Source organism: Pelodiscus sinensis, chromosome 2, assembly GCF_049634645.1.
Source record: "Pelodiscus sinensis isolate JC-2024 chromosome 2, ASM4963464v1, whole genome shotgun sequence".
In the NCBI taxonomy this organism is placed as follows: domain Eukaryota; kingdom Metazoa; phylum Chordata; order Testudines; family Trionychidae; genus Pelodiscus; species Pelodiscus sinensis.
This window is the reverse complement of record NC_134712.1, coordinates 186,918,181-186,934,884: the sequence shown is the minus strand read 5'-3', so window position 1 is coordinate 186,934,884 and position 16,704 is coordinate 186,918,181. Positions and strand designations below refer to the sequence as shown.

Below are 16,704 nucleotides of genomic sequence, written 5' to 3'. Positions count from 1 at the left end.
TTCACAAGTATGCATTGACATAAGTACCAAAATGGCTCCATCTAATGGATGAGACACCAGAATGCATATTTCAATATTTAAGACATCTGGATAGAGATATTATAAATTTACATAATCAGTAACGGATACTCAGATATAGTAACTACTGTATGTCTGTTACTGACTTTTTAAAATCTGAATATTTACTCGGTTGTTCATAATGCTTCCTTTACCCTCACAAGCCCATGAGACACATTCGATAGACTGCATAATATTTTAGGGGGCTTATTGCATCTGCACTGGAGATACTTTTTTTAAAAACTCCAGCAATAACAATGCTAGAATTGCAATGAGAGCACATAAACATTAACTGCAACAACAACTATACGTTGCTTTTGTAGGAAGAGTAAACGCTACCCAAGTACCCTCTTTAGCTTAATTTAATTGAGTAAGTCAGAAGCTTCAAGAAAAATGATAATGTATTCTGTTACATCCTAAGATGAAGCAAAGTACTAAACAGGCACAGACAGCAAGTAACTCAGCTGCAAAGTATGTCCCTCAAAATTAAGAGGGAAAGTACACAAACAGCAGAGTAGATTTGAGAATCTTGCATTATCACTGCTCATCTCTTCTGTAGGTTAATACAGAACTCCATCCCAGAGTCTGAAGCCTCCATCTAAACATTTAGGTCATCCTAGCTACATCTTCAGGGTTACAAAAAGAGAGTCATGTGCTGTACCATATAGTTAGGTCAATTTAATCCCCACTGTAGTCACATCTAGGTAAATGGAGTAATCCTCCTGTTGCCTTAGCTATGACCTCCCATGGTGGTGAATTTACTACAACCTGGAAAAAAAAATCCTTCTATCACTGTGCCAAGTGTGTAACTGCAGCACCACTGTACTGCCATGGTAGCACTTGCAGAGCGGACACACTAAGACAGTGGTTTTCAAATTTTCTCTCTTGTAACCCAGTTGAAGAAAACTGTTGATGCCTGTGATCCAGCAAAATTATATTTTTGACTGGAGAGCTGGCTCCAGGATGAGGCTGTGGGATGAACAGTTTGGGGGTGAGGGAGGGTGCAGGGGGCAAAGGCTATGACTGGAGGTGTGGCTCTGGGATGAGGCCAGAGATGAGGGGTTTGGGGTACAAGCTGGGGAGTGGGACAGAAGGATTCAATATGTGGGCAGGGATTTTGGCTAGAGCATAGGGGTGGTGTACAGACTCTGTCTGGAGGTGTATGCAGTGGGATGGGAAGAAGGTGTTTGGGATGCAGCAGGGGTTTCTGGGTTTGGGAGGGTTCAGGGATGGGACGGGGGATTGTTGGGGCACAGGCTTACTTCCAGTAGCTCCCAATCGGTGACACAGTGGAATGGTAGAGGCAGGCTTCCTGTCTGTCTTGGCACAGTGGACCATACTGCACCCCAGAAATCCATGGGTTTTCTCAACCTCAAGCTCCAGGCATTGCTGATAAAAAATGGATGGAGCTCATTTGGGGGCTTGTTTTGAAGTAGGACTGGCTTCATTTTTTAGCTTGTTTTGCATTTTTATCTTGTGAGAGTTGACTACTCGACTCCACTTAGAAGCCAGATCAGCTGCTGATTGCTTCCAGGGCACAATGTAGTCTGCAGTGCCAGGACAAGCAGGAAGTTGACCCCCACTGGTCACCTTGTCACTTAAAGCAAGGTGACCCAGTGCCTATCTTTCTGCAACCCAGTAGTGGGTCATGACTTGTACTTTGAAAATCATTGGTCTAAGCATCCAACAAATTTTGACAATTCACATTTAAGAAAATATGAGAAATTTTCCTTTTAGCTGCCGCTAAAGATGACCCAGACTTTCTAGATTCTGCCAAGTTAGGCAGAGGTAATATAAGGAGTATGGTTAGGTTTAAAATATACCAGAGAAATAAAGCAGCTCTTTCTATAAGAAATATTCACTTACAAATAAACACATTTTTTCATCTAAATCCTTGGATGGACAGTAACTCAAAGCAAAAAATGGATCAGCACATTGACAGCTGCAGACTCAGTTATTAAAGGTCCTATGCACACCAAAGCTCCAAGTCAAGCACTAGTTATGTGATTCATATGTTCACGCTACCAACCCACGTAGATCAGCAACTTTGCCTATTTGTAGTGCTTTTTTAAACCAACAGATTAATAGGAGCTTCATATGGATCAGGATGTTTAGACTTCATATTGCTATCTCAAAACATTAGCTTGAGTCCTATCTTATTTTGTAGAAGCTGATTAAAAAGTATTTCCACACTTATACAATAGGATGCACTAGCAGTGTATAGTTGCACAAGTATTTTTTTAAAGAGCTATTTAAATAACCACCTTTCATATCCCTAATCAGGGTAGCCAATGGGGCTGGAGCAGCTGCAGCCCAGCCAGAGTAGCCCGTTTGCAGCAGCGCCCCCCCACACCCATCCCTCTTTAATCATCAGTTAAAAATGTTTAACCGGTTAACCAATTAAACAGGATTTTACACCCCTAAGCCTGATAAACATCAAATAAAGCTATATATTTAGGCTGTACCAGTCACTTGTTTTGCATAGATACTAGGTATTTTGCAACAATAGATAACTATGTTGAAACTAAGCTAGAATTTGGTAACAGTTAAATAGCTCCCCCCCCAAAAAAAGCTACAACACACACACACACACCACCTTCGTTAACACAGAGGTAAGCCTCCCAGCCTGGGTAGGCAGATTCATGATAGATGGGCTCAAGCTAGAACACTATAAGAAGTTGAATGGTTATCACAGCTCTGCAGGAGACTCAGGCTAGCCAACAAAGCTCAAGTCCAAGAGGCCTTGAGCATGGGTGGCTAGCCCAACTCTCCACCAGAGAAACATCATCCACACTACTACTTTTAGTATGGTAGCTTGAGCTCTTTCAGTATTAATCTAACCAACCAGGCTGGGAGGCACACTCCCAGCTGCTGTGTAGACATACTATAGAATGAATCAAGCCTTATGTCATGAAATACCTTTTAGGGAGAAAATGACACTATATAATTAACACCTAACTAATAAAAATTATCAAGTAACAAGCCAAGACATTGTAGGTAGCCCATGAGGTAATATGGGACAAATTCTACAGGAGGGTAAGTAAATTACAGTAAATCAAGTCCAGAAGAGATCAAAGAATCTTTATTCTGACAAAATGAACAAGTCAATCACAACGTGTTAATTAGGGGGAATTTGAAAGCATTGACATATTTCTCAAGAAGCAGCAGGGAGTTTTTTTTTTTTTAAATCCAGGTCTCCCGTTTGGGTTGCCATCACCACAACCCAATTTAAACAAACCAAAATAAAAGCCACAAGTATATTCTTAGCATTTTGTTTCAAATAAGTGTTAGTTATCCAGTATGCATGGTAAGAAATCACTGTTTTGAAAATTATTCTGAAACCAAATTGAAATACATGGCAGCACATCAACAGTTTTGGAGGAGCCATTGTGAAACTATTTTATCACAATGATACTGTACTTCTTTACTATGAACTGATTTCATTAGTATTTCCATTTATACACACATAGGAAACACTGCAAAGACAAACCAAGGTATAGAATAGATTTAGGGCTTCTAAACCAAGATTTTAAACCCATGAACATCAGATTAAGCACCCCAATAGATAAATACCAGTTTCAATTACATTGTAACACCAGAAATTAATTGTATCAAGGGGCTTGTCTATGTGGAGCAGGGATGTGATTTCTAAAGCACACTAATCTACTGCATATGAATTGGTCTATGCAAACCCACCGGTGCACAATGAAGGCTCACTACTGCACAAAGTACTACTGTTTGAAACAGCAAAGTGCGCTAAAGCAGTGTTTCTCAACCAGTGATGAGTACCCTTAGGGGTACTCAAGAGAAGTCTGGGGTATGTCAACACAACTGAAATTAGGAGAAAACTGAATTTTTGTTTTACAGCGCTTTATTATTTTTGCACTTTTTACACCCAAAAATTCCATTGCCCGCCCAGTTACAATTAAGTTGTTTAAACAAGTGTGTTGCAATGGTAGCAAAACATTTGGGGTGTCTGAAAACTGCAGGTACTAAGGTTCGTTTTTTAAAAAAAAGGGGGGGTAACTTTATAAAAAAAGGTTGAAAAACACTGCACTAAAGCAGTAGCCCTCAGTGTGGGGTGAGCATGTGCCCCTGTAGAGGAGTGTGGAGGAATGTTTGGGGGACAAGCAGAAGGGCTGTTGCCAACCCCCACAGGAGGGCAAGGAGGGAGCTCCATGCTTTCAGCCCCACTCCACCTACAGATCAGCTCTGCTTCTAACCCCATTCAGCCCCCAGTCCTGCTCCACCCCTAAGGTAGCATTCCCTGTAAACTGTGCACTTGTGTGGCTGCTCAGAAGAAATTCAAGCATCACCCAGCTGATTAGCAGAGTGCCCATAGAAAGACTGCATTTTTATTGGTGGTGCACATTTGCCATGTCTTAGCACACACAAAAGTTTATTTTGCACAGGGATGGAAAAGATTAGAGGGAACACTGCCCCCAACCAGCCATTCCCTCACTTCCACTCCACATTGACCCCTGACCATCTCCAATCACAGCAACAGCTCCATTCTGCACCATGCTCTGGCCCCAACCCACCTCTGACCTCATTTCTTCTCTGCCCCAGACAAGCTCTGCCTCTAGCCCCAGCTCCACCACTGAGGAAGCGTTGGCCGTGCAGTAATAGAGGAACAGGGATGGATTTCACTGGGGAGGGGATCCACAGTGAATGGAAAAGGTAGATCTTCCTAGCCCCAAGAAATGTTAAAAAGATTACTTATGACTAAACAGTACTGTACTGTAACATACATTACTCACTACAGTATATACACGAAAGAGAAGGATCCCAAAACCCGATTTTTTGACCTCTGCATAGAACTCAAACCACCAAAACCAAATCCCTTCCCACCCAAAAAAAAATAAACCCCCAAAACCCCAACATTTAAATATCTGTTTCAGTAACTAATATAGCTCAAAAGTATGTATAAGAGCAATTGATACACAATACATACAAAGTTGCCAGAACTGTTTCAAAGTAAGATAACTCAGCTGAAAGCTTGAGTTTGATATTAGGTTTATTGGGATATGAGATTGAAGTCACTTTCCAAGAATAATTGACACTAACAAAAGTTACTTTCTAAAATAGACTAATGAAGATGATTGGGGAAACAGAACAAACATGGAAAGGAAGTATATCTGATTAGTTAAAACAATGAAATTAAGTAAGCCATTTCTTGCAAAGGACCAACATTAGGTAACATTTTGTCATCTATATATTGTATGTCAACTACCACCATTTTTCATTGTTACTTGATGACCTCCAAGCCCTTAAAATCTTTGTCACAGGCTTCAAGACTTGTAATCATAGTGATTTTCTCAAAAATATGTAAAGAAAACTAAAAAGAAGTCTTAAAAAGTATCAGTCTCTATTAAAGAGGCGACTGTCAGTGAAATAATCTATGAGCTGGTCCTAGCAACAGGATCCAACAGTGGAAAAGGACTCACTTACCATCCATGTCACCAACCATTCACTCATTACAGTAGATCTGCACACATGTACTCCAATAAAAGTCAGGTGAGATAAGACTTCAATATTTAAAATCAAGCAAACCAGCCAGAGACTCTTCAAACTCATTCAGTCCCACAAGAAGAACACTTTCAACCTCACCATCTTCCAACAGCAGGAGATGGGATGGGAACAGATTCTACAAAAACAAAAATAAGCTCAATAACTCTTACATGGAGCAGAAGAGGAAGAATGCCATTGGCCTGTACTCTTCCTCCCCTCCACCCCCCTCCCACACACACACACACACACTCACTCACTCTACAGCTTAAAAAGCCAAAGTCCTTAGAACACACAAGGGCATCCCCATTCCCCAACAATGCAGAAAGTAGTCAAATTCCCCCATAATGAAACCACACTACTGGTTAAGACATCACCTAAATAACTGCAAGCATTTTTAAGTAGAAAGTTACAGAGTTCATTTCCCCAACATTTGACTAAACATCAAAGCACATGAAACTTAAAAATGAATGGACTGCCTTGACCATGGGCCAGAGCAGAGTCAGCCCACGATCAAAAGTTACTGATATAGAAAAAACTCACCCCAACACAAAAAATGAAGCAGTGAATAGGTGCTAAGAAGAGCTTTTGTCTATTTAGATCAGCAAGATGCCCCTCAACTGATAGAAGTCCATGCAGATGAACTTGGGTCTCAAGTTTATTTAGCCACAGAAGGAATGTTTATTGGTAACTGCTGCCAAAAAAATGGGAAAATCCACACATCTGTGGTCAGTGATATCTGTTTGACTACCCAGAGAATCTAATAGTGTCTTCAACAAGGAGAGATTTGCTATTCCAGTACACAAAAGTATATAAGAAAGCTTGTACATAAAAATTAGGATACTGACTGGAACTCAAAGGCGAATTTTGCACTCTTAGGAGTATTCTTCTCAAGCACCTTAGGATAGGGATTTGGGATGTTAAATTTCGATTGACTAATTGAATAGTGGATGAAGTTTGCATCGACTATTCGATTAGTCAATAAAGACATCTCTGTCTTTCAAGTGTAGAAACAGCCCCAGGGGTATAGCTACACTTCAAAGGCGAAAGTACTGTGGGGAGCATGGTGCCAGCGGGGCAGTCCCCCACAGATGCCATACTCTTTGCGGCATTTCAAAGTGGCAGCGCCACATGAAGCCCAGGGTCAGTGGGGGCTTTGAAACACCATGTGCAGCCTGGGGACTCCCCAGCTGCAAGTGGGGAAGGAGCAGGGGACGGACAACTAGTCGACTACTGTGTAGACTACATGATAAGCATTTGCTTATTGGATAGTCGACTACTCTACTAGTCTATCACATCCCTAGTAGGGAAGCAATAGGGTAGTTGATTAACTGATAAGAAAAAGCTTATTGGTTAATGCTATAGGCTAGATGAATTCCCTCCCCACCACCACCCCGCCAGTAAATTTTTTAGCAGGCTGGCTAGCAGCCCAACTCAGTTCTGGCTTGTGTCAAGTCTGGGAGCTCAATGCTCCTCCCCTACCCCCCCCCTCCCGAAAGGGGCTGCTGCCTCCCTGCTCGGTATTAAGAGTCAGCAGCGTGAGGTGACAGGCAGCCAGTTCACAAAGGGAGATGGTTTTTAAAACTGGCTCCCCTCAGATCAGCTCCCATCTGACGCCCAGCGTGGTAGGAGGCTCCTCAGGGGTGGATCCAGAACGAACTGGCTGATAACCCCGCCCCCAAGGACTACAGAATAGTCAAGTAACCAACAAGAATTCATAAGGTTAATCGATTATTCAATTAACCAATATTTAACATCCCTACCTTAGAGAGCAATAGACAGCTCCTTTAGAAGGCAGTTACACTAAATAAAGGGGCAAGAATGCTCAAAGAGTGTTCTCCCTCCTTTCACAAATTCTCTTTGACACTCTCACCTGCCACTCTGACCTCAAACTATCAGACCTTACTCCTATCTTGCTAAGAGATTCTTCAGTAACAGTACATCTTACAAAATCTAACATCCCTACTTGTATTTTTAGTAGCCACAACAAGTTTTAACGATTACTAAAATGGTATCTGGGGTGGGGCCAGCATCCAGTGTGTTCCCAGCTGCCAGCCCCACTTCCAGAGAGCCCTTACCACCTCACACTGCTGCCTCTGATACAGAAGCAGCAATGCAGATCAGCAGTCTACTTGCAGACAGTGACTGCTCCAACACCCCATGAATCAGCCTGTCTGTGGCGAGCCTGGGCCCACCGCAGACAGAGGCTGCTCAGCAGCAGCCACCCCTGCTGCCCCTAATACAGAAGCAGCAGCATGAGGAGAGGGGAGGTAGGCAGCTCCGCAGAGCCACTGCTTGGGGGGAGCCAATGAGGGGGGTGGGAGGGGAGGCAGCTTCATGGGAACCAACACACATGGGGAACCAGCTTAAAGGCCAGCTCCTCCCTACCCCCTCCCTTGCTGCCTCTGAGCCAATGAGGGAGGTGGGGGGGGGGGGGGGGCGCGTTGCAGGCAGTTGTTTGGATTAACCAATAAACCCAGGATTACTGGCTACTGTTTAAATGTCTATACGCTTATACACTAACATTCCTACTTACAAGGAGTAAAGAAGATTGTGCATCAATTCTGAGATCTAATTCACCATCTGCACCTTCGCACATTCAGTTTTCCAGCTCAATCTCACTCAGCAGCCTCGGGAGGGGGGAGGGGAATCTAGGCATACTAGAATGCTGAAGGTATACCTCTCCAAGAGAACATTCTTCAGCAGTACATTTGCTAGTAAACAAAGGACAAAGTGTCCACCTTATGATAAATCTTCGTGACCTGAACTTTTATATAGCCAACAGTTTCTTAACTAGTAGATTACCTGTTTCTTTAAGATTCCCTATAGGAGAAAAGTATAACAAAAGGATGCCTACTTGACAGCTCAGACAAGTTTCTTTGGGAAACCACCTGTGTCAATTTAGACATGCTTCACTTTCTGCCATCACACAGAAAAACAAGGAAAACCTCACAACAGAAAAATGAATTACATTAGTAATTCTCAACCTTTTCCATACCATAACAGTATTTAATAATATTACTGTACAGCTTTATCATTTTGCACCCTGTGGAACAATTAGGTCAACTCAACGTCAGCTAAGCTGATGAAGAATTCTTCCACCAAACTTAGCTACCCTTTTCTCCCCACTCCTCAGAGAAATAGGTTAACTTTTTAATCAATGGAAAAACCCCCCCTCATTGAGGCAGGAAGTGTCTATACTAGGAACGTTAAATTTAGATTAATTGGCTAATTGAATAGTCGATGCAATTTGTATCAATTAGTCAATAAGGACACCTAACTTTAAAGTGTAGCAACAGCTCCAGGTCCGTTAAAACACTTCAAAGGTGAAAACGCCTTTGGGGAGCACGGGGCCAGCGGGGGATTCAAGCAGTCATCCACTGGCCCGGTGCTCCCCGCGGCGTTTCAAAATGGCAGTGCTGCATAGAGCCCAGGGCTCCATGCAATGCTGCCCCCAGGCTCCATGCAATGCTGCCTCTTTGAAATCCCACATGGAGCACAGGGTCTGGCCCTGAGCTCAATGCAGCGTTGTCGCTTTGAAGCGCTCCCTCCTCTTCCCCGGGTGAAAGCAGGCTCTTTGCTGGCCAGGCCTCTCGCACGTATTGCCATCCAAGCAAAAGGTCAACTTGCCCTTGATGAAAAACCTTACACTATGTAACTTAAAGATCAGCGAAGAACAGGAACCAAAACCAGACCTGAAAAGTTCATGTAAAGTTTGTGCTGGTTGTGCTGACTGTGCCATGCCCGATAAGGCAGAAAAAGAAAAACAGGAAACCATCTCACCCCCTTACTCCTGTCACTTAACAGACAGGGTCTGCTAGCCTATCACAAAAAGGCGCACAAAAGCTCTCTCTATAAAACAGCTACCCCTCCTCTATCAAATTGAGGAATCCTGAATAAACATTGGAAGGCAGAATACGAGCCAGGTCTGAGGACTAATCACCCGAGGGCCACCTCCCGCTCACCGAATCAAATGAGTTCCTGTAGAGCGTAACGTATACCAAACATAACGTACACCAAATATGTTGTTATTGTTGTAGTTTGTGTGTCTGTTAAATGTAAGTATTGTTATCTGAAATTGTTTAGAGGTATTGTTAAGTAGTAGTGTTAAGAGTTTTAGATAACTGATTAGTCTTAAGTAAGACTGATGTAAATGTAACTGTTAATAATCCCTGGTCCCTTGTTAACAACTATTGGGATTTAGAGAAACCTCAAGGAATTTTCTTTACTGTATTGCATTTTGCTTATTAGTCATTCTAATAATTGACAAAATAATAATTTATACGTAGAAATCCTTTAATAAAAGTTTAAAAGATATTTAGTAATAGTCCGCCTATTTCCGTGCCTCCCTGGAACTAGCCACATTTCCGAAACTTTTACTTTATTCCACACCCCCGACCTTTCCTGCCTCTTTCCAACACAGGTAGTGGCGCAGGGGCAGGGGACGACTAGTCATTCACCTCCCTAGTCTATACTACAATGTTATAGTGGCACAGTTCTAACACTACAGCTGTACTACTGTAGTGCAGACATGGTCACAGATGAAACGGGGGGGGGAGGGGGAAGAGAGGAAAGAAGAGTGCTTTTGGTGGTATAGCTTACATCATTTCATGGACTAAAATAATCTATATTAGCAAAAGTGTTTTTATACTGGCATTACGAAGTCTATACTATGATTTCGGCTAGTATACAATCATCATCCCAAGAAGAATCATATCCCTAACCAACCTTGCTATATCAGCAAAAGTTTCTAATTTACACCTGGCCTAAGAGCCACTTAGCTTGCCTGTGAACCAGCACTATACTATTCCCCTGCTCAAATCACTTATTCTACCACTGCTCCATGTTCTTGCCTTTACAGAAAGATATGATTTAGCTTTTGCCTCCTTTTTTGCTGGTCTTGTCATATACACTCTCCCAACCCTTTTTACTTTGCTTAACCTACACCGGGGTGGAGAACCTCTGGCCCATAGGCTGCATCCGGTCCCCAGCTTATCCGGATTTGGCCTCCAAGACTTAGGGCCACCTCCAGCAATGGGGAGCATGCGCTGGTGCACCCCCCCCCCCCCTGCTGCCTCACCACATGGCTGGAGCACACAAAATCTAGTAGGCTGGGCCCTCCCATCCTCTGATGTATGAGGGGAATGTGGAGAGTCTTTCTCCTTCTCAGTCAGTGGAAACGTCAGTGAGGGGTTTTTTTTCTTCACTTGTGTGCGGCCCACAATGATTTTTCTGTGGGTCAGCAGCCCCCAACCCTAAAAAGGTTTCCCACCCGACACCAACATCCTCTGCATACTCTTCTCTCCTGTACCCTCCACAACCCATATTTCTGAAACATCTTCTTTACCCTCTCTCACAGAAGGAAAAAGATACCCATCAGGCAGTCACCTTACTCAGAAATCCTCAAGTCTACTATGGCAAGCTCTGTGCGCAGGAAGCCCTATCTGTTTCTGCTTTCTCTCCAGATAACATTCACAAGCCCCTCTCCTGGTTTTCTGTTTTTAATAATATCATAGCTCAATACATTTGCAACTTAAGTTTCTCAAGCCACATGGTTTAGGGCAGTGTTTCTCAACCCGTGGTACGAGTACTCTTAGGGCCATGGTCACCAACGCGACGCCTCAACCAGTCGATCATGAGGCAGTCGGGCAACCCCACCCTCCATTCTCCCCCCACACCCGAGAAGCCACACTACCTACCTCTAGTGTAGTGCCGGCTTCCCGTGGGGTGGACAGAAGTCCTGTCTGAAGCATGCGTCACTTCCGGGGGTTCTGGAAGTGTGCAGGCTGCTCCCCTCCCACAGCTCTGTTGTGTGCTAGGGAAGGGGGTGTTGGCCCTGGAGGAGGAGTGCGGAGGCTTCCCTGCGCCACCAGCGCCGGACGGGTGAGTTGAGCGCAGGGGTTTCCCTGCACCGCGGAAGTGGAGGTTGGCCCCGGGGTTTGGCCGTGCTGCGGGAGGGGAGGGAGTTTGCTGGGCCAGGTCGCGCCACAGGAGGGGGGTTTGGCCCTGGGGCAGGTGCCTGCAGAGATTGGCCATACTGCAGGAGGGGGTTGGCCGTGCTGCGACACAGGAGGGTTGTTTGGCCCCGGGGCAGGTGCCCACGGGGGTTGGCCGCGTTGCAGGAGGAGAGGGATGGGCCGGGCCGCGCCATGGAAGGGAGGTTTGGCCCTGGGGCAGGCACCCACGGGGGTTTGGCCCTGCCGTGGGGGGGGGGGGGTTGGCCCCGTGGCAGGCACACGTGGGGTTTTCCTGTGCCGCCGAGGGAGGGGCAGGCCAGGAAGAGGCATGTGCTGGCTTCCCAATGGGGAAGTGGGGGGAGAGAATCCTGGAGGAGGCAGATGCAGGGGACTCTGCTGCCACTGGCACCCCGCCCCCTGTCCCCACTCCCCAGACCCCATTCCCCAGCTACAGAATTCTGTCCCTACTCCACAAACTGTCCCCACTCCCGTCCTCAGCTACAGAACTCTGTCCCCATTCCCATCCCCACTCCCCGAACTCTGTCCCCACTCCCCTGTCCCCAGCTACAGAGCTCTGTCCCCACTCCCTGAACTCTGTCCCCACTGGCACCCTGTCCCCTGCTGCAGAACCGTGTCCCCTGCCCTCTCAGCACCTTGTTCCCTCTCCCCTGTCCCCAGCTGCAGAACTCTGTCCCCACAAAATGTATAATTATAAATGCTTCATTTTAGATTTAAATAGCATGAATAAAAAAGACAATTTATTTCATAACTATAAACACGTGATTCTAATTTTATATATCGCATAATTTAAAAATAAACTGTTTATCAGAGTGTGAAAGTAAGGGCTGGGGATAGCAAGTGATGGACAGGAGAAGAATAGAGAGGGCGGGGATTCAAGGAAGGGGCAGGGCGGTAGATCTTCGCCTGTTCTGAGATTTAAAAAGTGATCTTCGTTGTAAAAAGGTTGGAGATCACTGCCTTTGGGGTACTGGAGAAAAATCTAAGGGGTATGTCAAAACCTGAAATTTGGAGAAAACTGAATTTTTGTTTTAAGTTTTACAGCACTATTATTTTTGTACTTTTTACACTCAAATTTTATAAGCCGCCTGACTACGATTAATTTGTTTAAACAAATGTGTAGAAATGGTAGAAAAAAAATGTCGTGGGTCTGCAAACTGTAGGTACTTTTTTTTTTTAAAGGGGTACTTAAAAAAAAAAAAGTTGAGAAACACTGGCTTAGGTCTAATCTGTGCCACTACAGAAATTGTCATGTACACCTTAATAAAAAGTATGTTTTTAACTCCTGTTGACTAACTTGCAGTGACTAATATGAAGTCAATGCCTACTGAAGGCAAAAATGGTTTGTAGTTTTAGTCAGTCTTGACCATATTACTAATTTTAAAAACTACAGAGTTTATTGCTCCAGAAGGCCATAGAAAAATTAGGCAAATTTCTTTACACTAAACTCTTAGGGAGAGAATATTATAACAATTCATTAAACTGAAACTAACCTAAAATATAAATGACAGGAATCTAGAGAAAAATACAACATTCATAGACTTCTAAATCACATCAAGTTATTGACACTGTTGTAATACCAGGAGAAATAGATAAGTATATTGACAGCAAGTTAGCACTTCACTGATTCCAATATTTGTTTTCACAGTGACTGTTACTTAAGTGGTAAGGACGATGACCTCAACTAGCTTGTGTAAAACCAAAATAAGATATACCAGTTTATTTCAGCTATCAGAATGTTACTTACACAGGTTGGAAACTACACATCCCTCCTCTTTTGATACTAAGAATGCATTGCTATGCAACCTGATTGGAGAAGGCATTAAAAGAGGACATCATAATAAGGAAAAAACTTGTTAATAAAACATTGACTTTGAGTCATCTAAAAGGAAGGGGGGGGGAGAAGAGGAAATTACAACTATTGAGCCACATGTATTTTTCAGTAGCGCAGGAAGTAAGGGAACACATGTCTGCCTCACTTCACCACCAACCGTGAAAGGAAATGAACCAAATCAATGTAGTTTTAGCCTTTCCCTCATAGCCTCACAGATATTGCTGAGACATCGGACTGGGAATCATACCCACCACCACCTGACCCGAGCATACGGCTGCGTGACATAAGAACATGAGGAGAAGTAAAATAATCTTTAATTCCCGTCTCTGAACACTTCTCCAACCGCTCTCTCCTCCCCCCCCCCCCCCCCCAACCGCCCGCAACTCGGCAAAGGGGCGGCAGCGGCAGCAGCTTTCCACTTTCCCTCTCTCACATACAAGGGCATGAGCCTGACGCCGGCATTAGAGACCAGGCTGGAACAAAGGAGCCAGCTCGCCCCGCTCAACCGCAGCCTCCCCCGTCCCACGCCGCCGTTTGCACAAAGCCCGGGCGGGGGGGGGGAGGGGGGAGCAGCCTGCCCACGCTCGGCGCACGGCGACGGGAAGAAAGGGGCCTAGAGCGCCCCCGCGCGCGTGCACACCCCAGGTGCGCCAGCAACGGCCGTGAGGGCACCTGGCGCGCGCGTGGCGCAGCCCCGGGGCGAGACACCTGTGCGCGAGGAGCCCTCACGCCGCCGCCGCTACCTGGGGGGAGCGAGTCTGCCGCCTCAGACACTCGGGTACCCGGTGGCGCCGCTTCCGTGTTCCTGCCGGGGGGGGGGGGGGGGCACATCCTCCCCGCCCGGCAGCCGTTGACAAAGGGCCGGGCCCGCGCCCCTTCCCAGCCGGCCGGCCGCTGCGCTCGCACAAAGCGGGCAGGGCTCGGCGAGTCCCAGCGCTCCCCCGGCGGCGCGTTACCGTGGTGAGTAGCGGTCTCATCTGCTCGCCGGCCCGCTCCTCCTCCATGGCGCCCCGGCGGCGAGGAGCGCAAGGACAGCCGAGGTTGCCGGTGGCTTTGCGCTGCGGGCGGCCGAGCGAGGCGAAGGAAGCGCCGCTGCCTAGCCCAGGACGAGGCTGCATTAACTCGCCACGCTCAGCGCCCCCTCACCCCCACCGGCGCCTCTCTCCAGCGGAGCCCCGCCCCCGAAGTCTGATAGGCAGCATCTCCAGCCAATCGGAGGGAAAGAGCAGATCCGCCCCGGTGCCGAAGCACGAGGAGGGAGCGCTGGCAGGCGGCAGGGGGCGCTGCGGGCGGGAAATCCCTCAGCCCCCGTGTCGGGCGCCTCCTCACCTCCCCTGATGAAACCCATTCACGTCATAGGGCTGCCAGCTGCCTAATGGCACAAAGCCTAAGATCCCTGCCTCTTTTAGGCCACACCCCTGTCATGCCCCTTTCCCAAGGCCCCGCCTCCCACTCACTCCCTTCCCCCTCCCTCAGTGGCTTGCTCTCCCCCACTCTCACTGGGCTGGGGCAGGGAGTTGGGCTACAGCAGGGGATGAAGGCTCTGGCCAAGCAGCGCTTACCTCAGGCAGCTACTGGAAGTGACCAACATGTGCAACTCCTAGGCTCACAGTGGGCGCTGGCCATCTGTGTGCAAGCACTGCCCCCCACAGCGCCCATTGGCAGTGGTTCCCAGCCAACAGGAACTACAGAATTACCACTCAGAATGGGGGCAGACCATGGAGAGACCCTGACAACCCCTGCACCCAGGAGCCAGACATGCCTGTTGCTTCCGGCAACCCAAAGTAGAGAGAGGCATATCCTGGGGCAACACAATGGCAGGACGGAGGGTGGGGCAAACATGAGTAGGAAGGTGACTCCTGCATAGCCAGGTCTTTGGGTGTCCCACTGGGAAGAAGCAGAAATTCCACCCCAGTCAGTTCTGGCTGAGAGCCCATGGAAGGCACCTAAACGCAACTACAAAGCACCCGGGGGCTTCTCTCCTGGACTACGGTACCACAATGCGCTTGAACAGTGCTCAGGAGCAGGGACAGGGCCTCTCCTCCTCCCCAAGGCATCTCTCCTCCTCAGACGCAATCAGCTGAGGGCTCCCAGCACTGATTGCCCCCCACCTCCTAACCACTCCTCCTACCCCCGCCCGGCTTCTGCATGCAACCAGAGGTTCCCTGGGCCAATCGCAGCCACCGCCTGCCAGCCTGGGAACACCCTCTGGTTGCGTGCAGGAGCCTGGCAGGGGTTGGGGGAGTGGCTGGGTGTCCCATCCACTCCCCCCGCCCCCACCAGGTTTTTGCACGCTACCACAGGCCCCGAGCCACTCCCCCTGCTCCCGCCAGGCTTCCATCTAGTGCCCAGCCAGAAAAACAAAATACCATTGCACATGTCCGGTATTTTCTGAATTTTTTTTACCAGACAGAGGGCACAAAAAATGGACTGTCCAGTAGAATGCTGGACACCTGGCAACCCTACATCTAGGTGGACCTAATACATTATACTGGAACATAACATTTCCACAGGCCACTGCTCCCCAATGAGAGCAACCAAAGCATGTCCACACTTCCTGTATGATCAATGCTGCCAGTTTATCTTCCAGGGTTCAATTTACTGGATCTAGTGAAGACCTACTAAATAAAACTCAGAGGGCACTCCCATCTGCACTAGTACTCCTGCTCCACAAGAGGAGTAAGAGAAGTCGATAGGAGCATTTGCTCCCATCAACCTCCCACTTTGTGGATGGAGATATATGGTACATTGACTCTAGCTACACAATTAACATAGCTGGAGTTGCATATCTTAAGCTGACCATCCGTTCTAATATAAACCAGGCCTAGGAAACTGTGTTGCAGAGCTGCATATGCTACAATTTTTGTTTTAGTTTATGTCCTGGAGCCCAAGGCTAGATACTTTTGGTGATGCAGTAACCTCCATCAAATAGAAAAAAACAACTATGTTATTTTGATAGACATTGTGACAGACCATCATTCCCATGCTTTATTAAATGGACTTATTGACACAAATATGCCTAACAAAGTTGCTTTGGATAAATTATCTCATATAACCTATCAATCTTCATGTCATAATCTGCTGGATCTCTATATCTTATATTTGGGCCCAGGAAGCTGGGCCCAAAACTGCATTCTCCTTGGCCCTGAAGAGTTTCAGTGTCTGTATTGCTTCTCCATGGGGCAGGGTGGAGCAGTGAGCAGCCCCAGAGAGCTTCTTTAACTTGTTCTTTTCCTATTTTAAGTTCTGAACTTACCCCATTTTCACTGGCATTCACTGTTAGGTGTCCAATCACCACCAACTTTGGTAAAAACTGACTCAAAGAAGTCA

General features: G+C 46.6%; 1 protein-coding gene across 10 annotated transcripts in view; it reads right to left on the bottom strand.

Annotated features, from left to right (window-relative positions):
• Positions 1 to 14,657, bottom strand: part of SLC4A7 (solute carrier family 4 member 7) — a 194,608-nt gene extending 179,951 nt beyond the window's left edge. For 3 of the 10 annotated variants that reach the window (XM_075921993.1, XM_075921992.1, XM_075921994.1), the window contains exon 1: positions 14,331 to 14,657. In XM_075921993.1, the coding sequence (XP_075778108.1) occupies positions 14,331 to 14,492 (162 nt within the window). In that variant the 5' untranslated portion in view covers positions 14,493 to 14,657. Of the gene's footprint in view, positions 1 to 14,117; positions 14,137 to 14,330 lie in introns of those variants that run through there. The other 7 variants (XM_075921995.1, XM_075921990.1, XM_075921991.1 and 4 more) reach the window with 4 other exon arrangements.
• Positions 14,658 to 16,704: the final 2,047 nt, after the last annotated feature.